The 22,878-nt window shown below is 34.2% G+C and overlaps 1 protein-coding gene across 1 annotated transcript; it reads right to left on the bottom strand.

Annotated features, from left to right (window-relative positions):
• Positions 1-14,279: 14,279 nt before the first annotated feature.
• On the bottom strand, positions 14,280-18,116 carry LOC143249077 (uncharacterized). Its single transcript, XM_076498284.1, has 4 exons — positions 17,783-18,116; positions 17,185-17,291; positions 15,367-16,369; positions 14,280-15,253 (listed from the first exon to the last, which is right to left on the bottom strand). Exons 2-3 carry the CDS (start codon positions 17,201-17,203, stop codon positions 15,411-15,413), a joined length of 978 nt encoding a protein of 325 aa, XP_076354399.1. The 5' UTR covers positions 17,204-17,291; positions 17,783-18,116; the 3' UTR covers positions 14,280-15,253; positions 15,367-15,410.
• Positions 18,117-22,878: the final 4,762 nt, after the last annotated feature.

Genomic DNA, 22,878 nt, shown 5'->3' on the forward strand with positions numbered 1-22,878 from the left:
TATACCGATAAGATTATTAATGTCACATATAGATTGTGAAAAAATATCTAGAAGTTACATGGTCATCACATCGAGTAGTGTTAAACATTAATTACAGCTGATAACAGTTAAGAAGAACTAAAAGTATAGACTGTTTCTCGCGTTGTAAGTCTGAACACATATCGCTGTGCCACTAGGGAGTAAAAATTGATTACTTTGCAAGCTTGTTTTGTCTCTATCAACTTATTGTATTTTATATTTATCTATTCAAAATGCAACAAATTACTCACATATGTTGTAAACCTGATTCCTGTAAATGTGAACATCATGCATTCCTCCAAGTAAACGTAAATATAATAACAAATCTATCTCATGATCAGTTGTATTTCGACAAATTGTCCAGGCGACATCTGTTTAACTTCAATGACACTTCACATTTTCAATATGAACTTAAAAATAGAAAGTTATTCCTAGCTCTGAATTTCTGGATGTAGCATATTTATTACTGTTGTAATTATTGCAAATTTACAAACAGCACATGGCATTACAGCCATAAATATTAAACTTTCTAAAATTCCTGGAAGCTGTGCAAAACTTCATTGATAAAGTAAGTGATCTGAATCAAACTTGTTCATTTTGTTAAATTCAATCAGAAATAATGCTTTTTACCTTAAAAATCACATTTTTTTTTTTACTGTTTAATAATGTTCTGCTTCAAAAAGTTTTTATTCAGTGGTATCTTAAAGCCTCTTTACAGCAGGGGTTAACCATATTGTCTTTAAACATTTAAGGAGTAAAAACTTTCCAAATGTGAATAAAGCCCAATGACAGACACCAAAAACGTTTCATCAACATAGATTTTATGATACGCAATTTAAAATATTGAGGAAAGTACTATAACCAATATTTTTATTTCTACCAAACCCCTTTTATTTAAATAAGGACAGAACATTCTGAAAAGTAAAATGTACAACACATTGCTTACAAAAGTATGAAATACTGTCTTTAAAGACAGTACAGCGGTATGTCTCCGGATTTACAATGCTAAAATCAGGAGTTCGATTCCCCTCGGTGGGCTGAACAGATAGCCTTATGTGGCTTTGCTATAACAAAAACACACACACATTGTCTTAAAATAGAGTCAAGAAATATATCCTTAAGACTAAAAGAAATTAAGGTTATAATCCGTGATGATGAGAAAACCTACTTGTAGACAAAATTATATATGTAAAAACGGCTGGTATGGATAGAGAAGGCACTATATAGAGGTTTGACGATGAACAAAGAAGGTCGAAACGTTATTCACTCCTCTACATACTGCTTTCTCTACCCATACCAGTCGTTTTTACATATATAATTAAAGTTTCTTGCCAGAACACATAAAATTTAATTTGAAATTTTCTCTTTTTTTATACTTAAAGATTACATTGGTCCTTTGGAAAAATAACTGAAGCAGCTTTATTATGTAAAAATAGAAAATGGCTAAACTGTTAAACAATTTTTCTACTCGTATTTTTACATTAGAGAGAATGAGATTCTTAAACTTGGGACTCCCTTAATTATATTTATTATGGAAGTTATCGTTGACTTAGATAATGAGGATTGTGGGGTATTACACTAAGACCTTGGGCTTGACTTAACAGTATATTTTTGCCATATGTTCACTGTCTTAGACTTGTGCTGTTGTTTGTTTTTCTACCAGCTCTAACAGTACGAGCATACAAGCCAGTCATTATAGGTTTGCTGTTCAAGATAACTTTATTTTTTACATAATACTTCTGGAAGTTACTCTACTATGAATGCTTAAATACTCATGGTTCTGCAGTATTTTATGACTTTTGATAAAAGAAACTCACAGTTGCCTTACCTCCGCAACAATAGAGGTTCAAGGACCTAATACACAGAAGACCAAGTGTTGTGAATTGTCGCCATTTAATTAAAGAAACAAACGGCGGCTGCTATAAAAATAAGTAGATACAAGCACTGTATTAGCAAACATTTTTCTAGAGAACAGATTCTGGTTGTAGTAAAAGGAATTAAATAAGTAAAGCAGGTTGTAAGTAAAGAAACTAAAGTGCTGTATATAACAAAAACAATTTTTACTCCAAAGCATGTCAAAACTGTCTGTCCTCCATTTAAACATTAAGACAAGAAAATGATTCACACAACCAGTAGCAGTGTAAAGTTAACTGCATAAACAAAGGAGACGAATGGTAGCAAAACCTCGAAGCATATGTTGAATCTTCCAGAGTCGAAAATCTTTAGAAGTACAAAAGTGTTTTAACTATATTCATAACTTTTATATCTGACTAACCACATCATCATATTTAATGAAATGACGATATTTCCCATACTGCGTAGTTCTTCGCTAGTACAGCGGTAAGTCTACGGATTTACAACGTTAAAATCAGAGGGTTCGATTCCCCTCAGTGGATTCAGCAGACAGCTTGATGTGGCTTTGCTATAAGAGAACACAAGCACTATCACAAACCATACCGCTTGATAGTCATAAAAATAGCCTAACAAGTACAAGGTAAGGTTGCCTGTAATTTTTCACAAACACCCAGGAGGGTAGAATATACCAACCTTTACAACCTTGATGTTATTCTTAACTTCATATTTGGTTGTAACAGGATTTATCATTTCTGAACTAGAATTCTGAAAGAAATTAAAATGTTAAAGACAGATCTTGTAAGAGAGTAGAATATGAGTTATCTACATATTGCACCCCATTTCTTCTTCATATTAGCTTTAGACAACTTTTAAAGTTTTGAAACCAATATCAGTAACAAAGTTAGACCTGTCTAACTCCAGTGACACTTCATGTTTTCAATTTAACCAAACACTGATGTCATGGAACAACACAAAGCACACTAAATGGCAAGACAATATACTGAAATAAGGAGTGCAACTCTCTTATGGTGTTGTAATTTATTAGTTACTGTAACAACTTGGAAGTTGGTACTACAATTATGGTCATTCATTTGTGGAAGATAATTGTTCAGAAGTTTTTCTTTTCCTCTGTTGCATCATAAACAACTTGGGAGAATACAACATTATTTCATTCTTTCTCTGAGTTGAGTTATTTCTAACTTCGTTCTCATCATCTGCATCTTCAACTAATTCACTCTCTGACGTTTTTGTTTAGCAAGTGTTTCAGAAATTCTTCAGTAGGCTCTCCAAGAAAATTTCTGAGCCCAAGACAAAAAATTTCTCTGAGCTCCCTAAAAACACTTTATATGAAGTGTATTTAAATATATTGAACTGTTATATAAACATTAAATTATAACAAAAGCTACTGGCTAGGTACTTTAGAAACATTTAATAGTGGAGAGTGAGGTATAATATTTTCAGTATTTTATTAGCACTGAATTTACATTCATAAGTATTAATATTACAAAACCAATGCTTGTAATGCAAAGAAATGACAGAAAAACAAGTTTACTAACTACGTATGTCAACTGCAACTAACTGTTGGTCCAATGAAATATTCTCTTCATCATAGAATTGTCACTCGTTAGTAATGATCCGAACTTTCTTGGAATGTAATTTTTAATTATGTAAATTATAAATTTACGAAAAAAAATGTTTAAAGTGTATCAGCTAGAACATAAATAACTGTCAGATTTCACTACCGTAATGACACGAAATTCACTTTTCACCCTGCTGGACAGAAATCAGTACTCAATCTACATCCGAGTTTGTTGGCATCTCTTACTTAAGTTTTTTTAACATCATATGAAATTGCTTACACAAGTAATCTCACGTCACAATACTTGAGCTTTTGCAGCAACATTGTCTTGGATCTGTACATTCTACAACGAGAAAAATCCTCACCAATAGAACAATCCATTTGTATTTTTGTGTTGTTAGATCAGTTAGGCTTATAAAGTGAAGTTGTTACACTTCCACAACATTGCTATCTTATTTACAAACATCTCTTGAATAATATAACTCTTGAACTATTTATAATAGAAAAGTCACAGACTACCATACAAATAGTAAAGAAACTGCTTGAAAAGTCCTACAACTTTATTGTGCTTTAATAACTTTCAGCAGAAGTTCGTATTCAACTTGCATCTGCTGTTACACACTACCGTATTTGTGATCATAACTGTAATTCCATTTTCACCGGCACCGCCTACTTATGGGGAATAGAACACTTCGCCTCTTCATGGTTCTCATTAAATTTCAGTTAATGCTACAGTGATAAAGTTAAATGCCAACGATAGGACATAAAGCTGAGAAAAGTTTCAGACATCTTTCATATTTATAAGTATAATGATATAAAAGAGTAGAATATGAGATATTTACATATTGCATCCCCATATTGGTGTAAATTATATTAATTAATTATTTTCTGAATAAATATGTTATGATTGTTTAGATTTGTATTAGAAAAGGGTTAAAAGCAGATGAATGATTGGAAGTTTGTAACACATTGATGTCGACAATACAGTAATTAGACGATTCAATAATACACATATAAGTTGTATTAAATGAGTGGGAAACAGCAAACAGACAAAGATTATAACAGCAAAAGAGAATAAAGTTATTGACAAGGAAAAATTTGTCGTGAATTTAATTGTGGTAGAGCTGATATGCCTAATATTTAAAGTGCTAGAGTAAGACTAACAGTGGAAATGGAGACAAAAAAAGAATAATTTATTCCGTCAAAGCGTGGTTCTAAGGTAACTGAATTAGCCTGAGTAAGCTTTGAAAAATTCCTAGGTACGGAGGATATTTTGAAGACCAAATGGTTATTGGAAGAGCGGTATAAATGCGGTAACATGTGCTTGTGTGTGTTTTTCTTATAGCAAAGCCACTACGGGCTATATGCTCAGCCCACCGAGGGGAATCGAACTCCTGATTTTAGCGTTGTAAATCCGGAGACATACCGCTATACTAGCGGGAGGCTATGCGGTAACATACAGAATACAAGTATGATAGAAATGAGGAAAGGTAGTTCGGCTTGTCAACCGAAATTCTTAAGTAATTGAAGAGGCTTAAGTGGACTTTTGATAAGGCGAAAGGAAGCGCATGGTGTTAATGATATCCTTTCACTCACTATAATGAAAATAGTTTTTGTACATAGATTAAATTGGTTTCAAGTATATATATATTATTTTGAAAATAAGGGAGTACATGCTGCTCATTTATCGTTGAATTTATCGCCAAAACATCATAGACACTTACTGTAGAAGAATCCTAAGTCCAACAACCGTAACGTCTGATAATAAGATCGTGAAATTATACTGTAAATTTTGCTTTTAGCAGGATCTGTAGGTGTGTGTGTTATGTGTTTTCTTATATATATGTAAAAACGGCTCGTTTGGGTTGAGAAAATATTTTACATAGAAGAGCGAACAACGTTTCGACCTTCTTCAGTCATCGTCAGGTTCTCAAAGAAAGAGGTAACTGACCGGAAGCTGACCACATGTTTGAAAGGGGTTGTGTAACTGTGTGTCGAAATGTAGAGGGCGGTATTAGATGTTTGAATATATAATTTTATTTATTTTATTATATTAATATAGGTATAAAGGCGTTCCTTTATATTGGTTTATTTTGGGTTTAAATTGTTGTATAAGTAAGGCTTCTTTAATTTTGCGTTTGTTTATGTTTGTTTCTTTATTTAGTATTTGAGTGTTTTCTATGGTTATGTTGTGTTTATTTGACTTGCAGTGTTCGAAAACGTGTGAAAGTGACTTTTCATGTTCTTTGAATCTGGTTTCCATTTTTCTACTTGTTTCTCCAATATAGAAGTCGTGGCAGTTATCACATTGTATTTTATAAATAATGTTGGTGTGGTGTTTGTCAGTGTAGTTTTTATATAGTATAGACCTTAGTTTTGTGCCTGGTTTTTGAATAAATTTGGTATTAACTGGAATGTCGTATTTTGTTACTTGTTTTTGCCAAAGGTTGATTTTTTCTGCTGATGTCGGGAATATATGGTATGCAGCAGTATATGGTTTCATGATTTGTTAATTCGTGGGATATATTTACTTTTGTTAATTGATTTTGCTTTTTTTCTTTACAAGTGTGTTTTCTCCTCATCACGGATTATTATGTTTTATTATTGCAAAGCCACATCGGGCTATCTGATGAGTCCACTGAGGGGAATTAAACCACTGATTTCAGAGTTGTAAATCCGTAAACTTAGAAAAATACTACTAAATTCATATAATTTGGTTAAGTATACCATGTTAAGGGTACGTGATAATAAATTTAGTTAGTTTGTTTTGAATTTCGCGCAAAGCTACTCGAGGGCTATCTGCGCTAGCCGTCCCTAATCTAGCAGTGTAAAACTAGAGGGAAGGCAGCTAGTCATCACCACCACCCACCGCCAATTTTTGGGCTACTCTTTTACAAACGAATAGTGGGATTGACTGTTACATTATAACGCCCCGACGACTGAAAGGACGAGCATGTTTTGGTGCGACCGAGATTCGAAACCGCCACCTTTGGATTACGAGTCGAACGCCTTAACACGCTTGGCCATGCCGGGCCGCCGTAATAAATTTAATTCATACATTTCATAGGAACTTGGAGATTATAAATACATTTGTAACAGTTTTATTTCTCATATGAGTTTAACTAATGAGGTCACAAGGGGTTAATGTTACAAGTGGTGTACACGACGTTCTATGACAGGTGCTTTCTTGTTTCTTAGTTCTATTAACAACATTTATTGTGGAATAATCAGTAAAAATATTGTAAGAACTGCTGGAAGATTTTAACTTTTCAAAATCCTGCAATTAACTACTGAACGTTTTAAATAATACGTTAATGGCTTTTACAACTTTTTAATTTGTTTAAAGGCTTAATATTGACAATAATATACTTTTTTTTAGTAGAGCTATTATTTTGTTACTGACTATATAAGTTTTGCCAGTGTAGAATCAAATTTTTAATACTACACAAAAGGTTATTTGCGCTTTGTTCGCTGCTGAGAATTAAGACCTGTTATTTATTTATTTAAGTCAGTAAACTCATCACTGACTCACGTATGGACTTTCTTAATTTGTATAAAATCTTGCACCTGTCATTGCAAATGTTTGTTATTCATGAATATCTAGAGTTGGCTCCTGGAAAATTTTCGGTTGGTTTATTAGAAATTTGTATGCGTCAGTGGAAATTCCGCTATTTGTGTGTATGAAAAAATGCGTTAATTAAATTGGCTAACTGATTTTTTATATGTATATAATATCGCCATTACGTCCATGTAGTCTTCATTATTGAGTATTGGAACTTATTCCTCTGAGAAAAATACTGCAAATGACTGCAAGAAGTTTTATGTGGCTTCTGAGACTTTTTTGTCTCTTTAGAATCCCTTCATTAGTTATTGAAACCTTTCTGCTCGTCCAAAGTCCTGTTATCAACTATTGGAATGTTTCTGCTTATTTAAAATCTGATATTTATCGTCCTGCTTATCAAAGAATCCTATTATCAGTTATTGAAAAGTTTATGTCTGTTTTTGACCATGTTATTAACTATTATAAAGTTTTTATCTGTATAAATAACTACAACTGCAGAAACTGAAGGGTTTTCGGGAATGATAGGAGTTTAATGACGTTTTCATAACACTGGCTAGTAGTTAACACTTTTAAACCTAGTGGTTTTGTTTACCGACTAATTTCTACCCAACAGAGGAGCAAAATATTATAGGATAAATTAATGTAACACTGATAGTGTTTTAATTTCTACCAGAAAAGGTATCCCTGCAGGTAAGGTGTCCTTCGCAGGAATAGCATATATGTGCATTATTAGCCGGTTGTGGCAAGTTAGCTTTAAAACTCTTAAAAATGTAAAAATCAATACATATGGGAGTCTTCGAATCTCTGGGCTCAAACGAAGAATATCTGAAATTTTCACGTCAACTAGATTTAGTTAAGTTGGAATACATTCAGTACCAACAATAATGCATTGACAATGACCGCTTCACAGTATAAATATATTTTACCTCAGAAACAAGTACGGAGAAGAAATGAAAACTTAAAATGTTAACCTACTAAATATGGTAAATGATGTGAAAGTTTTTATCTCGATAATATTCTCTTGAGATAAATGTATTCGGAAAGTACATTTTACCATATAAATCAAGATAAACTAAAATAAAAGTATTTTATAAGATCGTTGATGTAAACAGTGTTTTATTGTATAATCAGTTAGAAGCGGACCTAGTAAGTACTCCATTTCTATCTGTAATACCGTAAGTTAGTGCAAGTTTAAGAGAGAAAGAGAGAGAGATAAAATACTAAACACCAAGTGCCCCCGCTAGTACAGAGGTAAGTCTACAAATTTATAATGCTAAAATCAGAGGTTTGATTCCCCTCGGTGGGCTCAGCAGATGGCTCGATGTGGCTTTGCTATAAAAAACACACTAAACAACAAATTTTTATTTTACTCACAAATTCAATAAACTTACAATCTATTTATAAAAAAACAAACTCGAAAATGTTTAAATATATTTCCAACAATATGATCAAACATGCTGCTCACAATATTAAACGTAATTAAAAAGAGGCTAAATTTATCATGTTTTCTTTATCAGAATATTAAAAATTCAAGTTGACCTTGGAAATCTTAAAACTTGTTTCTTTTCCCCTAATCTTTAACGCTACCTCGAGTATTTTTGTTAAGTTAAATTTACACTTATTTGATATTAATTGTAGAATTTTTCACAGAAGAATCTTTCGTGCGATTGTATTTCCATGTTATTGAATCTCTATTAAATGCAGCAAATGGTGTAAATTAATACTTATGCGAAATATTCATAAAATAATTCGACTTCAGATTATGTTTTTACACCCGACAACTGAACTTAGTATAGTTAGAGATCCAGAAGGATTTAATATATTATACTTAAAATAATATACACGTATTTGAAATAATAACATAATATGAAAAATAAATGTACAGATAGGTGTAATTAAAAAGGTAAATAAATGCATTAATAAGGCAATCTCCAAATCAATAATTCAAAATACTTGCACTCAATAATATGCGAAATGAACCAAGAAAAAGGATTAGTTCAAGAAGGATTACTGTATCTATTGAAAAGCACTACACCACATTTAAACACCTTTATCAACGGTTACTACGTAACATCGCAAGGCAGTAAGAATTCTTTTTCTTTGAGAATACAAACATTAAATATGCCAACTGGACATCATTAAAGACTTTTCTGCTACCTGAACCTTAACTCAAGAACTTTGTTTTCCTTTGAGAATGTCTCCAAAAGTCATATGACTGAACAGAATTTGTATCAAGCAGTTCCAACGGTAATTTGATGAGCACTTTCAAGAACAATGAAGATAATAAAACTATGCATACTCTTGGCTTACACTTCACATCACATTAATATTTACATTTCTTATATTATAATAAAAAAAAATTCAATCCTTTTTCAATATTAGCATAAGTTGTAAAAAAAGAAACTTGTACACTTTTAACACTTCCAAGAATAGAAACTTTGTTCGTATGCAGTTGCATAATATTTTCTATGATTTTACTGTGCATTTCGAATTCAATCCATCGCACATAGAAACCTGCTGTTTGTTATCATTGCAGTTGGAAAATTATGCAATTTGAGGTTTTGTTACTTCAGTAGCTTAAGAAGTTTCATTAAATGAGTTTTGACACAGTTATTCTGATATTGCTATTACATTAAAGGCCTTTAAAACTCATCGCACAGTTTTTCTACAGCTTCAGGTGTTGTTTTCAGGTTTCAGTTACGGGTAAGTTTTCGATCTTTATGTATTAAAAGCCAAAGGGCATTCTTATTTAACAGCCTTAATTTTAAAAGTAACTATGTGTCACTTCCTTGATATTCAGTATCTACTGTTTATTAACTGTAGCAGTTACAAGCAAGGTAAATATTTGTTGCCTATTAGTGTTAGCAATAACAACCAACCAACTGTAAGTTGCTTAAATATTTATCATTATTCATAAGAGTAAGAAATAGTTTGCTGAAATAGCCGTAAAAATTTGTTGATCAGTTACAATAAGAATAACGAACAAAAGATTGAAATGTAGCTAAATTATCTGTCATATTGTATTTTGAAACACTACATTCTTTATTCGAACACTTAGGGATTTTCCTAGAAGAATAGCGTATAACAAATTTTCACCCACACTGTCCGCTATACCCAATGCCGACGACACTTTTCTATCAAAATTACATGTATGATTGAATATGATCACACTTTGCCAGCAAATGACGTTCACATGAGAACATTTGTTACGTAAATGATAGCCCATTGTGTAGCTTTATGCTTATTTCCAAACGTACAAAATCTGTGGAATAAATTACAAAAAAGATGTAATTGCAGATGCCCTGCTTTCGCAACAATTGTTTAAAGAGTTTGTTAATAAGTTTATACCAGCAGCGATATGTATTTGCACATGAAGCGAGTTTAAGCAGGAGTTATAATTTTCACAATATTGTTCAATGGTTTGTTTCGTTATATAAATAGTATCTAACATGGCAGTTTAGTAACTTAAAATCAAAAACTCCAATAATGTCACATTAACTTGTATCTACAAACATAATATAAAACACATTGGTACCTTTTAGCACGAAAATTAGCAAGCTTATGTAAAAAGAATCGGAACTTTTACACGATGGACCAACTAGCTTTGTTATATAGCCTCGGGGAACACTTGAGAGGAAAAGCTAATAGTTACACAAATCCCAAGGATGTTTTTTAAACTTGACTACAGATCACCTTGAGCCATTATTATTTTTTATCGGGTGCAGATTAAGCCTTCTCTTCTCAGCTTTGTGTTTGAATCAAACTTCACATGAAACACCCTTCACACAGTTCGAGTTAGCATTTTCACATTTTAGTGCCTTTTAAATATATCCAGTTTATCGTGTGCTCCCTAAGATATACTTTTATCATAAATTACTTCACAATGAAAGTAATGTCAAAGTGGTGAATATCCATTAAAAGCAACATCATTTAGATGAGGGCTTTGGCATTTCTGAAAACAAACAAGCAAACATAGATCGATTCAATACAATTCACTAACAGTAAATAAAATGAATTATACGAATGATCTACTCATTATCTGAATATAGCAAGGTTAGCATCAAATACAATATATTTCATATGTTGAGTTGAGCTTCATCTGATTGACATGTATGTAAAATTATATATATATGTGTATGTATGTATACATACAGGATATCCTAAAATCCATGTGATGTATAATAGACTTAATCCAAGACAAAACAATGCCATTTACGATCTTGCGGTTCATGATGAATGAATGAATGACATATGTATACAGTTGTTTTGCTACACATTTGCCATCAATATTTTTCTACATGTGCTATATTGTGGTTCTCAACATATCAAGCCTATATTCGATTTAAATTCATGTGTTGTCCAGCATACTGAACGTCAAGTAGCTGTCTTATAGGTGTTTTATTCACGTGTCCCCCAGATCATTCAGCTTTGTCCTGTATATGATGTTTTTCACATGTTTTAACCTGTTGATAACACTATTTGATACAGAATTCTTAGCTTGTGAATATTTTCTGCACATTTAACGATAATGTGTTTACACTAGAACATGTGATTTTATTTCTGCTAGCTCCAAGATGCACCTAATTTTTTCTATTGCCATGTTCGTTAATAAAACGTGTTGAATATATATGTAGTTTTATAGTTATTATTTAATTTAGTTAATCACTTAATAATTATTTACTTTTCACGACAAAGTATTGAAAGTTAATTATTTTTATAGCGATAGTTATGACAGGTTTCGTTACGTAACTTTGTAGGAGTTGTACTTCGAGTATCCAGTTGAATTTCTGTATTAGGCTTTTATAATATTGTTGAGGTTGTCTTACTCTAAGCTTCCGTGTTTTTCTCGTTATATGCAATATTGTTGCTATTAGAAAGTTAGACATTATTAGAATTTTCTAATTTTTAAAAATACATGCAGATACAGAAGTAAAAAAGGAAAAGTGAGATTAGACTGTGTGATTATTGGTTTAGCTGTAACGGGCAACAGCTAAAGTGCGTTTCACAGTTTAACAGAGATAGAAGAGAATAATTTGTCTTGTGAAAGGATGTTCTAAAGTAACTGAACCTACTTGTGTAGACTTTGATGAAAAGGAGACAACTATTTAAAGTTATGGATATAACTGTGGTAACACACGGGTCAACGTAAGTGAATTTATCGCAGATTGTATAGTTACAAACAGTAGAGAAAAAATAGTTCATCTTGTCAACTGGGTTTTTAAGTGATTGAACCAGACTTTTCACAAGAAAAATGAATTACTTAGAGCTTTAGTTATAACTGTAACATCCTAGAGTGTAAATAATTTTTTTACATACGTTTACTTGTTTTGAATATATTATTTTAAACAAGTGGATTGTGTGTTGTTTGTTTACTGCTCTAATTTACTGCCAACAAGTCACAGACACTTACTGTAAATAATTCAGTCTAATAAAATTGATAAAATGTTTGGTGATTGTGCATGTATTATACGTGACACTCACAGGTGGCACAGCGGTACGTTTGCAGACTCACACTGTTAACCCGTGGTGGGCAGAGCACAGATAGCCCAGTGTGTAGCTTTGTGCTTAATTCAAACAAACCAAATTACACGTGACTTTACTCACTACGACAAAACAACATACAGGTACCTTCACATCCGTAAGTCCGTAAGTGTTATTGTCATATTGTGGTTTAAATTTGTAGTCTGTCATACAGTTTTGAAATACCTTGTATAATATGAATTTAAGAATACTCTTTACAATTCATTTTACTAAGAAGAAATACGAAATATGTACGTGTGTGTTTTCCTTATAGCAAAACCACATCGGGCTATTTGCTGAATCCACCACCCAATTTTAGCATTGTAAATCTGTAGACTTACCGCTGTACAAGCGGGGTACAAATAGGAAATAATATTAACATAAACAATTTTGTAAATCTTTAAAAATAATTAAGCACAAAGTACAAGCTCGTGAAGAACATATTCTTTTTTTTCGGGGAGGGGCATCAAAAGGAACAATATACTGACATTCCACTTTAAAATACACAAATTAACTATTGTAAAATAAAAAAATGCTTTACTGTTAAGGTTTTGTTTGTTTGTATTTTGATTTTCGCACAAAGCTATTCGAGGGCTATCTGTGTTACCCGTCCCTAATTTAACAGTGTAAGACTAGAGAGAAGGCAGCTATTCATCACCACCCACCGCCAACTATTGGGCTACTCTTTTTACCAACGAATAGTGGGATTGACCGTCACATTATAACGCCCCACACGGCTGAAAGGGCGAGCATGTTTGGCGCGACGGGGATGCGAACCCGCGACCCTCAGATTACTAGTCGTACGACTTAACACGCTTGGCCATTACTGTTAAGGTATTGATGTATTATGTTTATAGTTTCCAAAATTATAATTTAACACATCTGAAATATAACTATCGTTTATGATGGGTGAATAATAACGCAAAAAAAACGTTAAACCTTAAACAGTCAATAGTGCACGTTCGCAATAATTAAAAACCACAATAATCCCACTATAGCCAAGTTTGTTTGTTTTTTGGAATTTCGCACAAAGCTACTCGAGGGCTATCTGTGATAGCCGTCCCTAATTTAGCAGTGTAAGACTAGAGGAAAGGCAGCTAGTCATCACCACCCACCGCCAAATCTTGGGCTACTCTTTTACCAACGAAAATTGGGATTGACCGTAACGTTATAACGCCCCCACGGCTGGGAGGGCGACCATGTTTGGCGCGACTCGGGCGCGAACCCGCGACCCTCAGATTACGAAGCGCACGCCTTAACTCGCTAGGCTATGACAGGCCCCCACTATAGCCAAAGCTTACTTACTGCCGAATCTGAGATATGGAATTTGGCTTGAAATTTTGATTTCCTAAATGTGATTGTGTGTGTGTGTTTTCTTATAACAAAGCTACATCGGGCTATCTGCTAAGCCCACCGACGGTAATCGCACCCCTGATTTTAGCACTGTAAATCCGTAGACATACCGCCGTACTAGCGGGGTACTCTAAATGCAAGTCTAAAACACTATAAGCCCGGCATGGCCAGGTGTGTGAAGGCGTTCTACTTGCAATCTGAGGATCGAATCCCCGTCGTACCTAACATGCTCGCTTTTTCAGCCCTAGGGGCGTTATAATGTTACGGTCAATCCAACTATTCGGTAGTAAAAGAGTAGTCCAAGAGTTGGCGGTGGGTGGTGATGACTAGCTGCTTTCCCTCTAGTCTTAAACTACTAAATTAAGGACGGCTAGCGCAGATAGCCCTCGTGTAGCTTTGCGCGAAATTCAACAAACAAACCAAACACTAATTACTACATTACTTCACTCTGCCACATCCTAATAGTAACCCCAGTAATGTCAAAACGCAGAATTTCCTTTCACTCCACCCGTCAACCTGTGTCCTTTTTATCCTTAAAAATTAAGTACTGATGATGGCGTTATATAGTTTCTATAGTTTATAGAATAGTTTTTGGTTTTTCAACATTAATACCTTATGCGCCTGTTAGCCAGCAGGTCAGTGACAGAGATCACTAGGTTTCAAATATTAAACAACTACCAGCCACTCTGCAGCACCCACCGCCTCAAACGTTTAGACAGATTCTGAATCACGTAACAACAACAAATCTTGGTAGGAATTTTGGTTAAATTATTATTTCGTTCTGGTGGAACGAAAAATAACCAGGGGCGGTCAGAAACTGTTGTTTCTCTTCACCCCACACAAGGCAAGAATAAATTAGTTACCTGATTACGGAGCGAGAGATATGAGCAGAAGTGGCGTGTTAGTTATTCGTGCAACGCGATGGTCACGAATAACCTAGAAGTTGATAGTGTGTTGAATTTAATTGGGGGGCATCCGGAAAAGTTGAGAAGAGATCCTGCCGGCTCGAGAGACGACGAAGAAAGATGAGGAAGGTTCAGCAGAACACCCACAAGCGTCCGAGGAATGATGTCTAAGAATGTTGATTTGGAGAGAGCCGAGAGATGCAAATACAGTGCGCCGACATGATTAGGTCTCATGACTTATATGTATAAGGTATTAAACACTTAAGAATTTTTTAATATTCAAAAATGTGGATACTGATTTAAAATTTAGATATCAAAATAACGTACCTCTTTTCAGGGCTGGGATCTATAGATCCTATGAAACGGAACTTTTGCTGTGGGGGGAAACGGGAGTACCCCGAGAAAACCCACTTTCACGGCCAGGGCGCCGAATCTAGGCCCTGATCGTGCCCGGAAGAAGAGCTGTGGGGAAAGAAATTACATAGATTAAGAACAATAGACATACACATGATTACAAAGCAAATGATAATAAAAGAACACAAAACGCATAGGTGGTAGCTTGGATGTATTTTGACCTAAAATGGCGACTCTTCCAAATAGCAAATCTGGTTATCCAAGACTAATCGGTCGAATCGTCGGTGATTCGGTCAAGCCAGGGAATACTTTCGATGAACGGCGACTTTACCACAGAGCAACAAGAATTATCCGAGTTGGATGGGACGAGTGGTTCGTTGAGCCATTGAGAACGATTAGGGAACGGACTTAAGTTCGAGTTAAGAAAAGCAGCCTTCCTGCTTGCTCTCGTGATGCGCTTATCGTCAGGATACTGGGTATTTTGACTAATCATGATTGTCTTAGTTTGATATACTGCTTCTGCTGTTGGGATGTTGTCAGTCATGGTAGAAGACTCGCTAGTTTTTGTTACTTCATCGATGGTTTGTGTGCCTTGGGATGTTTTATTAAGGAATTCCGTTTGGGTATACTTTTCAGATGATTGGTTTGCAGGTGGTGGGGTGGCTGTGGGCATAGAAGATGTTTCACTGGGCTGTGGCACAGATGCAGGTTGCTTCGGAATTTTGGATTGAGTTGGATGGCGTCGGGGGCGTTTGGCACTGAAGTGAAATATATGGTAGTAGCATCCGTTTCGTAGGATGGTATCGGCGATACGTTTGCTGGGTGTTACAATCTTCATGAACTTAGTAGCTTGACGGGAGGATTTTGAATAAATTCGGTGAACGGCGTATAACACTGACTGGGTTTGGGTTTCTACGGCGCATTTAATTTCGCTCGGTTGGATGGACTGGTGTATTCCTTTAAGGAAGACTGTGAATAGGCTAGTAGGGCTTTTCGTGGGCGCACAACTAATATTCATAGGGGAGTTCCATGGCGAACAGAGGTAGGACAAGTCTTCAGGCGTAGACGGCTGGAGAAGGATTCCCCCTCGGCGGAGAATACGAGTTCTAGACGGATCAATGGAAGCGCCAGGCTTAGCCTGCGCAATAAATGTGGCAACTTGAAGAGGCGGTAAACCGTCGACGATTACCGGCGGGACATTTGGCGGGAACGACACAGCAGGACCTGGAAAGGACAGCGTCATTATAGCAAGAGAAATGAAGTAACACGTCTGACTAGCACGGAGTCAAAACGTGACTGACCATTACTTTTATAGAGGACCCACTGCTAAAAGTGCAGAGTGTGTTAGTGATATCGCAGAGAGAACCATGTATTAGTTCAAACAATTTAGTATTTAATATAATTTTTTAAATGAATAACAAGTCTCCCCTCCTACCACGCTGAAAATTATACATTATTAATTTCTACACTTTCGCCGTTGCAATTCTAGTATTTCTGCTCAGTATGTTTAAAACAAATATTTTTCCAAAGGTACATAATATTCAAGCAAAACCTTGATTCGTCTTTCATTTTGGAAAATATATTCTTCTTTTTTTTCTTTTCAATTGCAGAGTTTACAACAAACGATCTTCAGGCCACGTGGTGAGTTCAGTCTTCGCATCGAACCGTACAGGCTGCCATCACATGAGCACAAGAAAATACGATCGTTTTTTTATGACATTTAGTTAAAAACTTTACTTTTCCAATTTGATTTATGCCGATAAACTTGCTAAATTTTCAATTACTTTAGAACTTCAACTGCTGTTTATGAATTGTATTTTAGAGCATTGTTTCCGAATATACATTGGTATCCAGATCTCGAGAATTACAGATTCAGTAAATAGTGTTCGTTACAAATATAAGTCAGGGATTTGGTTCCCCTCTGTGGACTCAGTAGATAGCCCGATGTGGTTTCACTATAAGAAAACACACACACACCACAACAAATATAAATCTTATGAAATAATGCATAATTAAATAAAAATAAATAGAAAACTTACTATTTGGTTGTTTTGCCATAATTTCATTGCACTTTTGTATTTTTCAAATTCACTGCACCAGTCAGTATAAACCTTTTTGTATTCTTTCTGTATTGGCGAGCATGATTCTTTAAAGATAGATAATTGAAAATAGTTATATGGCTGATTAACATCATATGACTTTTTTCATGACTTTCAAAAATTAACAGAAATAATTCAAATAGAAATTTTTGTTACATAAAACTATAAGTAGTTATTAAGTGATGAAACTGTTGGAAAGGAGTAATTAACATGTTGGGTGATTATCTCAAACTCAGTATTATGATTTTTGTAAATTAAGTATTTTTATCTTTGCCTGTAGGTTTTGACTTCTGACAGATATATTCAAAATACTTCCGATTTTCTTGTACGGCTCCTGCAATTTATGACCATTAAAAACACATAAAATATTGCTGAATGAAAGTATCAGAATATAAAATCTTATAGTTACGACACTCGTTTGTTTACTACAAGTTTTTTAAAAGTTATAAAATTATAAAAAAATGTAGTCCGAAATAAAACAAATTATAAAGTGATATGTTTGATATACAAAAATAAAAAAACTGGTACTTATGCTTACCTGCAATAAAATTTACCATACGAACTTAACACTTTCAAAAATGGGGCAACAGTTAATACAAATTTGAAGTGCCTTCCACATTACAATCGTACCGTCCAACGTTGCCATCGTTCATGGACATCAAATGACAAGCCCAAAGTCCGAAGTTTCCACATATTTCATTTTCTGTGTCATGATCTGATATTTTCCTTTTTCATGTTTGAAATGATACCATTCTACTGAACCGAGGCCGGTTGGCGTCGACGGATTGGACACGCAAGATAAACACTTTATATATGTTAAAACGGCTCGTTTTGGTTGAGAAAATATTTTACGTAGAGGAGCGAAAAACGTTTCGACCTTTTTTTATATGCAAAAACGGCTCGTTTGGGCTGAGAAAACACTTCTATGTAAAAGTGTTTTCTCAGCCCAAACGAGCCGTTTTTGCATATAAATTTCTCAACAAGTGGGTTTCGACCTTTTCGGTCATCGTGGTTCACAAAGAAAGAAAGAGGTGACCGGAAGCTGACCACATGTTTGAAAGGGGTTGTGTGACTGAGTGTCGGAATGTAGAGGGCGGGCTTAGATGCTTCAATATATAATTTTATATTATTTATTTTATTATTTTTAATATAGGTATAAAGGTGTTCCTTTGTATTGGTTTATTTTGGGTTCAAGTTTTTGTACAAGTAAGGCTTTTTAATTTTGCGTTTGTTTATGTTTGTTTCTTTATTTAATATTTGAGTGTTTTATATGGTTATGTTGTGTTTATTAGACTTGCAGTGTTCGAAAACGTGTGAAGGCGACTTTTTATGTTCGCTCCTCTACGTAAAATATTTTCTCAATCCAAACGAGCCGTTTTTACATATATATTTCTCGACATCACTGAAGATAAACACTTTGTTCCCAGTGGGCCTGAACAGTTTTTCTTTTATTTTTTAATCGATATAAAGCATGTTGTTTATACTTTAGTGACACCAAGCAATACACTTTATTGAATTTTGTCACACGTATATCAATTAGTTATAGCAAAACATTATTTCAATAACATTGTAATGGTAATGAAGTAATAGGATATCACAACAGTTGCCATCCATTCTACAAAGTTTCATGAACAATCTTTCAAAGAACAGATAGACAATTTCGTAACTAGTCACACCATAGTATTTAAAGCAAATAATTAACTATTTAAATTTTTAAGAAAAGTTTTTGACGTTCGTTGATCATTATAGTTAGTTTATAGCTAAAGAACCTCACAGGCCGTAATTGGTGCTGACTGTTTTGAGCTAAAAAATTTTTTTTATCTTCATTTTAAACTTTTTGAACACTTGCAGCACTAGGGAGGGGGTCAAAGAACATGTGCCTGAGACGATTCCAATCCCCCTATTGCTGCATATTTCATCCTTAAGATATAACATATCAGATATTTAATACTTTTTTGTGCGTATGTTGTTTTTTTTTAAACTGCAACTTTATAAGTATGTTGGAAAAAAATAAATTTGAACATCATTATTAAACTCGTTGTTTCATAAAAAGAACGCCCCAGTAGAAAGGGTAAATAAGTAGTTGTTTTTACTATTTGTTATATTAAAGAGGTGTTTTTCTTTTTGTTTGTAATAAATAAATAATCTTTATTTATTGCAAACTTGTAGAATAAGATTTTTCACACTTATATGTTGCTTCTGCTTTTCTTGCCAATAATATTTCTGTACTGAACTCAATATGTATGGTAAATTTAAATTAAGGCAATGAGTACACATTTTCTATCAATAAATTCATAACTTTCAGGTCATCTAATTTCAGTTCCTAGCGTTGTAATGTGTACTGAGATGTAGATAACATAAATGTACTTCTACATATGTGTGTGTGTTTATAAGCATGAGTGTTATAGTAAGTATAATGTTATTTATATCTGTGTGAATATTTTACAAGGTTTGAGCGTTTCACTATAAAAAATTTAAGAATGCCTAATTGAAACAAGTTAGTAAACCAAAACTGGGGTAAAGCAGAGAGGTGTATTGACCTAACTACAGTTTGGCTTATTTTCTGGTTTAATGTATGACAAATTCAGCTATAATTTGTATTAAACACAGATATTATACTACTACTACTACAATACACCAATTTATAAACACTCACCGTTCAAAAGTACAGAAGTAATAACTTACGGTTCGAACAAATGCTCTTAAACACTCGACGAACATCTGGCAACAATCTGTCAAGATAAACAAAGCCGAGTAAAAAACCTCAGATAACACTATTAACTCAAATTTTGTTCTTGGATAGTATGTGTTATTTCTTAATCGCTTATGTTGTAAAAGTACAGAAAATGGCCATTATTTCCTTCAAGCTTTGCTCTTGTGACCTGGATAATGAAATATAGAAATTATCCTATTTTCTATGTAAAAACAGGCAAATTTGCACATTTTCATTTATATAATCCTGAATAAAACAATATATGAATCAAGATTTACATGTATTTATACTAAAGTTATACTAAAACGAACAATAATGTTTAGAAGTGAGTAGCTTTTCGAGATTTGCGACTGTAATGTAAATCGCTATTACGCATCAGCCCCCAAATACAGTATCCCATCATGTTTTCGTTATACGCTCCTTGGTAGCGGCGTTCAAAGTCCAGTATATCTTGGTGGAAGCGCTCGCCTTGCTCCTTTGAGTATGATTCCATGTTCTCTTTGAATTTGTCAAGATGAGCGTCAAGGATATGGACTTTCAGGGACATCTTGCAGCCCATTTTGCTGTAGTTCTTTACCAGAGCCTCAATCAGATTCCACAATTTTCGGCCTTGTGATTGCCCAAGAAGTCCCGAACCACTTTGACAAAGCTGTCCCAAGCTTTTTTTCCCTTCCTACTGAGCTTCTTGAGGAATTCTGTACACTCCAGGATCTTCTTTATTTGTAGTTCAACGAAGACACCAGCTTTAACCTTTGCCAGCTTAGGGAAGAAGTCTCGAAGGTACTTAAAGGCTGTAGACTTCTTATCATGATCTGTGACAAATTGTTTTATAAGACCCAGTTTTATGTGCAATGGTGGAACAACACCTTCTGGAGGTCCACTAGTGGCTTACATTTGGCACTGTGTCTCTTTACAGAGAACTCCGTCCATTGTGGCCAGTGCTTCCTGTTGTAGTGCATTGCAGTGTCCATGCTGTCCCAAACAGAACGATAACAGGGAAACTTGGTAAAGTCTTTTTGGAGACCCATCAGGAATGGCACCATTTTGAAGTCTCCAATAACCTCCCAGCCATACTCATCGGACTTCAAGCAAGGTCTTGACACTGTTGTATTCCTCTTTAAGGTACACCGAATAAGCCAAGGGAAGAGATGGTTTTTGAAAATTCTATAACATTCTTGAAAATTCTTGTAAGTTCGAGAAAATGTTCTATCAACTACTCAGCACTGAAGCTACCTGGAATGTTCTGGAAAATTGGTAAATTTGAAAATTTCATAACCCAGGTCAGAAAAGCAAAGTTTGAAGAGAAAAATAGGTCTTTTCCATTTACTTTAGGCATAAGCAACTGGGAAATAACACTTTCTGCCCAAGAACGAGAAAAAGTAAAAATATTGTGACATAGTGTAATTGAAGTCCAATTATTAGCGTTACTGTGGTCATTTTAAAAAGGTAAAAGTATTAACAATAAAGCTTCCAATTTCGATTTTTCCCCTGAGGACAATCATCCAAACCACGCAGAAAAACAACAACAACACGTAACAGAAGTACATACTTGTCAAAATATATTAATGTTAGACCTATTATATTTTTAAATACTGCAATTTTAATCTAGTCCTTTAGGATTTTTCAAGGATTAGAGGAGTTTATAAAACTGTTTTTTTTTTGGGGGGGGACTTGTAGGCAAAGCTTCAGCCGTGGGGGCGTTATAAAGTAACGGTCAATCCCACTATTTAAGTTAAAAAAGTAGCCCAACAGTTGGCGGTGGGTGGTGATGACTGGATTTAAGGTAAAAAAGTAGCCTAAGAGATGACTAGCTGCCTTCCCTCTAGTCTTATACTGTTAAATTAGGGACGGGTAACGCAGATGGCCCTCGAGTAGCTTTGAGCGAAATTCAAAAAACAAACAAACAATTTAATCTACTTGTTGATAGATGATGCAGGTTCCGCCATAGAAAGGACCTTTTATATCTTAAGATAATGCAGCAAAATTTTGATACTTCCGGTATGTTTCCGGCTCAGACAGGTTTTACTGTAGTACAGAAGTTTTGCTTCATTAATGTTCGGATCCCACTTCTGACACCAAATAAAACCCCCCCGCTAGTACAGCGGTATGTCTCCGTATTTACAACGCTAAAATCAGGGGTTCGATTTCCCTCGGTGGGCTGAGCAGATAGCCCAAATTAGGTTTGCTATAAGAAATACACACACATACACACATTCTTCATTAATCAGAAATAATAATGTTTGATAATATCCAGGATTAATGTCATTAGCAGTACGCCGTTAGATGTAGATATTGTTCTGTAACTGCTATGGAATAAACTCGTGCTTATTATAATATATGCAATAAAATTATTTGACTAGTTAAACACTGCTTAGGACAGAAAAAAAAATACAGAGGGGATTGAATCCTCATTAGAAGCGTGTGCTGTGTCATATGAGCCAAAGTACAATTTTTTCTCACATATGCAGCATTACTAAGTAAAATACTATACATATACATATATATATGAGAAGGGTATATATATTTTTTAAAAGACAGATACTTTAAATGATATTGTTGTTGCAATATGTAGTTGAGCTTGAATAAAACTAAACCTACTGAAGAGAATATGGAGTTATCGCATTTAGGTTTTAAAATAAGTGTTAAAACGTGGAATAACTATAAACGAAATGCATCTCCATACACAATATTTTTGTATAAGCACCTTGTCTTTGTGGATAATCGCCATCTTTTATTAGGATCTTAAGATTTTTATCTCGATAAGGCAACGTTATAAAATAATAAATTAAAAAAAAACAATATGGTATAAAGAATTCTAAAAATCAACTGTTTTCGTTTGTCACTACTTTACTTTTTTCCTTCCATAACGATATCAACTAATTTTTCTTCCTGCTTTTAGATTCCTCTAAATTATTAATAAA

The sequence above is a fragment of the Tachypleus tridentatus genome, chromosome 4, assembly GCF_004210375.1.
Source record: "Tachypleus tridentatus isolate NWPU-2018 chromosome 4, ASM421037v1, whole genome shotgun sequence".
In the NCBI taxonomy this organism is placed as follows: Eukaryota; Metazoa; Arthropoda; class Merostomata; order Xiphosura; family Limulidae; genus Tachypleus; species Tachypleus tridentatus.